At 46.8% G+C, this 3,644-nt stretch overlaps 1 protein-coding gene across 1 annotated transcript in view; it reads left to right on the forward strand.

Moving 5' to 3' along the window:
• Positions 1-3,644, forward strand: part of EXOC7 (exocyst complex component 7) — a gene marked incomplete at its 5' end in the record, with an annotated part of 20,949 nt that overhangs the window by 8,156 nt on the left and 9,149 nt on the right. The window contains 2 exons of the mRNA XM_010076932.1: positions 2,079-2,171; positions 3,151-3,219. Coding sequence (XP_010075234.1) covers positions 2,079-2,171; positions 3,151-3,219 — 162 coding nt within the window. The remainder of the gene's footprint in view (positions 1-2,078; positions 2,172-3,150; positions 3,220-3,644) is intronic.

A 3,644-nucleotide genomic window follows, 5' to 3' on the forward strand; every position in this document is an offset into this window, starting at 1 on the left:
AAACTGTCGGGGGTGGGCTGTGGAGAGGCACACTGCATACCTGTGAAGTGAGATCCTACTGACAGCAGCAGCAGTTGTACTGTCTGCTTGGTTTTCACACCAATTTACCCTCTTTTTTTATTCCTTTTTTTTTTTTTTCTCCACTTCCCCCTGGATGCTTGAAAGTGGGAAGGATGAAAGAACTGTTAGAAGTACAGTACCTGGGTTGAGCTGCTCGGCATCGGCTGGGCCATGGTGGCAGCAGTAAGAGCTTAGTGCATACCTCCGGAGCTTGCTACAGCCCTGCTGGCTCAGAGGAACTTGCTGTTGTACCCAAGCTCTTGAGGTTTCTGAAGGCAGCTAAGAATAAAATGGAAGCGCTGGGTGTGAAGAGCATCGGGAAGCTTGGAAGAAGTGGCACAGCCCTCTCATTCGATCCTATGGCAGAAGCTAGGAGCAAATGCATTGGCACAGCAAGGGTGTAAATCTTTCCACCTCCATGGTGCGGGTCTAGAGGTGGGAGACACTTCCTGCTTGAAGAATGTGGTTTATGGATATGATTTTTTTTTTTCCTTTACTGAAGGGTTGAGAACACTCTGAGCTGGTAGAAGAAAAATGTTGCCAGTGAGAGTTACATTTTAGGGATCATGTTCTGTTATTTAGTAAGCACACCAAGTTGAGGTAGCTCAGTAATCAGGGGGAACTTCTTTCTCCTTGTTCTCCCCCATTAGAGTTGCACTGTCTGGAGGACTTGAAGTTTTGTTCCTCTTCTGTGTATCCCTTTATGGGATGGAGCTGTCCTGCACTTCGGGATGCTGTTCTGCAGCAGTGGGTGCTTGGACTTCCCCTCAGGGTAGCAGTCCTCAGCATTTGTGCAGCCAGCACGCATTTCCAGGCTGCACTGTGGCTCACAGTTACAGGTGGAAGTAGGGATTTTCTGTATGTTTTAAGTATTTATTATTTTAAAGCAGAAGAACAAGTCTTAATTTTGGCAGCAGCATTTTTATTTCTTGGATCCTTCTTCATTTACTCCCCTCAGTTCTGTTTCATGTGGGTCTCCTATAGAAACTCCTTCTGCCTTCCCAAAACTTTCTGTTCCCTGTTGTGTGGGCAACAGCGAAGCTCTGCTGTGAGAGGGTGTCCATGTGCTTGTGATAATTGTAGCTTGTTGCATGACGACTAACCTTTTAATGTGGAAACAGTGCTTAGTCTTCAGTTGTCATGTTAATGCTTTGTTTTGTGCTTTCTAGCTGTATATCCAGCATTTGGCTTTTGTTCAGTTGTGTCTGGTTTTTGTGTGTGTTAAGTATAAATCTTTTAACCCTGTGTTATTTTTTTTTTTCCATGGTTTTAATTGATTTGCAGTTCCTTAGGAGAGAAGTGTCTTGGGGATTAGGGTGACTTAATGCGAGTTAGACATGGGTGGGAAGCATCCATTATTCTGTGATTCCTGTGATGGGAATTGCTGCTGCAATTGCTCTCTTGAGCCCAGAGGTTGTCACCTTTTATTGCTTCCTGTAGTGACAGAGATCATTCCTTGTCTTGGTTGTGGGGCTCCTGATGGGTCTAATATTGAGCATGCTCAGAATATACCCCTCGGAAGGGCACCTTGTTCCGCAGTTCTAACCAAGCGGTTGTGGAGCAAGCAGTGTGTTGCCGGACAGGAATTGTCCGTACTGCAAAGCCCTGCTTCCAGAGCTGAGAAAAAGCAACAAACCTTGTATGCTTGGGTGCGGAGTACCAGCTTAAACAAGCTTATTGCAGGGAAGGGTCCTTTGTTGCTTCCCTTCTCTGACCGTGTTTTCTCACCCAGCCATCCCACCTCACTGGACTGATTTAAGCACTCCCTGATTCTGTGGCACTGGCTGGAATTCATGCCCCCACCCTCAAAGCAGGGAAGTGGTTTGGAAATGCCATTGTATCTGTGCACTTGGACATGAGTTTGGGGTTGATGATCCCATACTGAGCATGCTCATTGGTGCCCAGCATCCCCTTGCTGGGCCCAGGTGACTTGCTGGTGGAGGGCTGGTGTTCTGGGTTTGTTTTCTTTCACTCATTTTCTAGGTCTTCTTGTCTCTTCTCTCTGGCTCTGGTGACAGGCACGATCCGTAAGGCTCAGAACCTTCTGAAACAGTACTCTCAGCATGGTCTAGATGGGAAAAAGGGGGCCTCTAACCTCATTCCTATGGAAGGTAATCACAGCTCTAGCTACTTCACCCTTGACTTTCTCTGTGTATCAGCTTTGCTTTTCCAGGTGGGACTTCCATTAGCCTAATGCTTGGTGGACACCATTGGGTAGGTGCAGCTGTCCTTGGGGAACCAAGGAGAAGCTGGAGGGCCAAATTATTTTACTGAATTTAGTGTCTAAATTTCAATATCTCTGTAAACATGAGCACAGATGGAGAAGAATGTTACCTTAAAGCAGTTGGCCCACCATAGCCACCTGGCTAATGGAAGCTCTGCTCTGATGACATCTGCTTGTGGTGTTTCTGTTCTCTTTTCATTTTGCCTGGACTTTGAGACATTCAGTTTCCTCGTGACCTTTCCAAACCTGATGCTGAAGTGTCAGACCACAGCTAGCTCAGTGACTCACACCTGTACATCTTCTCTGTGGAGACCTACCTAAATGGTCGTCTTCTGTATTCTGATCTCCTCTGCTCATGGAGGTTGTACCAGATACAAGAGAGGAGGTCACTTGCTTCAAAGCATGTGTAAGACCTTTCTGCCTCCTGCTATGTATGCATCTAAAGTAGATCTCTTTAGCAGCTACTTTTGTAGTCTACTAAATCCCAGATTGTGACTGATGTCACTCATTTGGGGGAAAAAAATTCTCACGCTGAGCAGGAGATGAGTTTGGATTTGTAATGGTTGTGGGTACAAATTGGACATTTGGTGCCTGCTGTCCCATTCAGAAATTACAGCAGGAGGTTCAAGGTACTCCTGTGGCCCAACAAATTGCTTAACTCATGCTTCTCATCAGGTTTCAAAGGGTTGCTACTGCTACATACCCCAACAAAGGGATTTGGTTAGGCAGCATTCCTGGGACTAAAAAAGTGTCCATCAGGTCAAATAAGCCAAGCTTGAAGCGGCTTCCAGCCAGTGTGAGCCTCCATGCTGTAACCACCCTGGATAAATTGCGCCTTCTGTTTGTGCCGGCTGACATCTCACTAGGTCATGAGCATGATTTACGAGTTAAACACCTTTCCGATACCCTGAGCGACAAGCATGGGCCGGCTGCTGGTAAGTACCATGTTGTCACTTCATAACAAGCTGGCTAACATCCCTTCTTTTCAGCATGTTTCACGGTAGTTTTGTAGCCAGCGGCTGTTCATCTACGTGGGCAGTCCTGGAGCATGGACCTTCTTTGGCTAAGAAGCTCTGGCTCTTCTTGGTAGAATTCACTCCTACTAATCACACACACCCCAAGCCCTCAGACAGGGAACCCCAACTTTGTCCAGCTGAAGACTGGTGACCACCATGCTGAGGGGCACTTTCCTATAGGTTGCTGCAGGCTTGTTCAGTGCTAAAGTGAAGCAAACAGGAAAGGGATCACATGTGGCATGCAATACAGCAGGCCACTCTGCACTGCAACCACATCATGTTTGTGTGTCCCCTGCTGACCCCAACTTTTAAAAGATCAACCTGAGGGACCTGTCAGTGTAGGG

Source organism: Pterocles gutturalis, unplaced genomic scaffold (assembly GCF_000699245.1).
Source record: "Pterocles gutturalis isolate BGI_N339 unplaced genomic scaffold, ASM69924v1 scaffold11008, whole genome shotgun sequence".
In the NCBI taxonomy this organism is placed as follows: Eukaryota; Metazoa; Chordata; class Aves; order Pterocliformes; family Pteroclidae; genus Pterocles; species Pterocles gutturalis.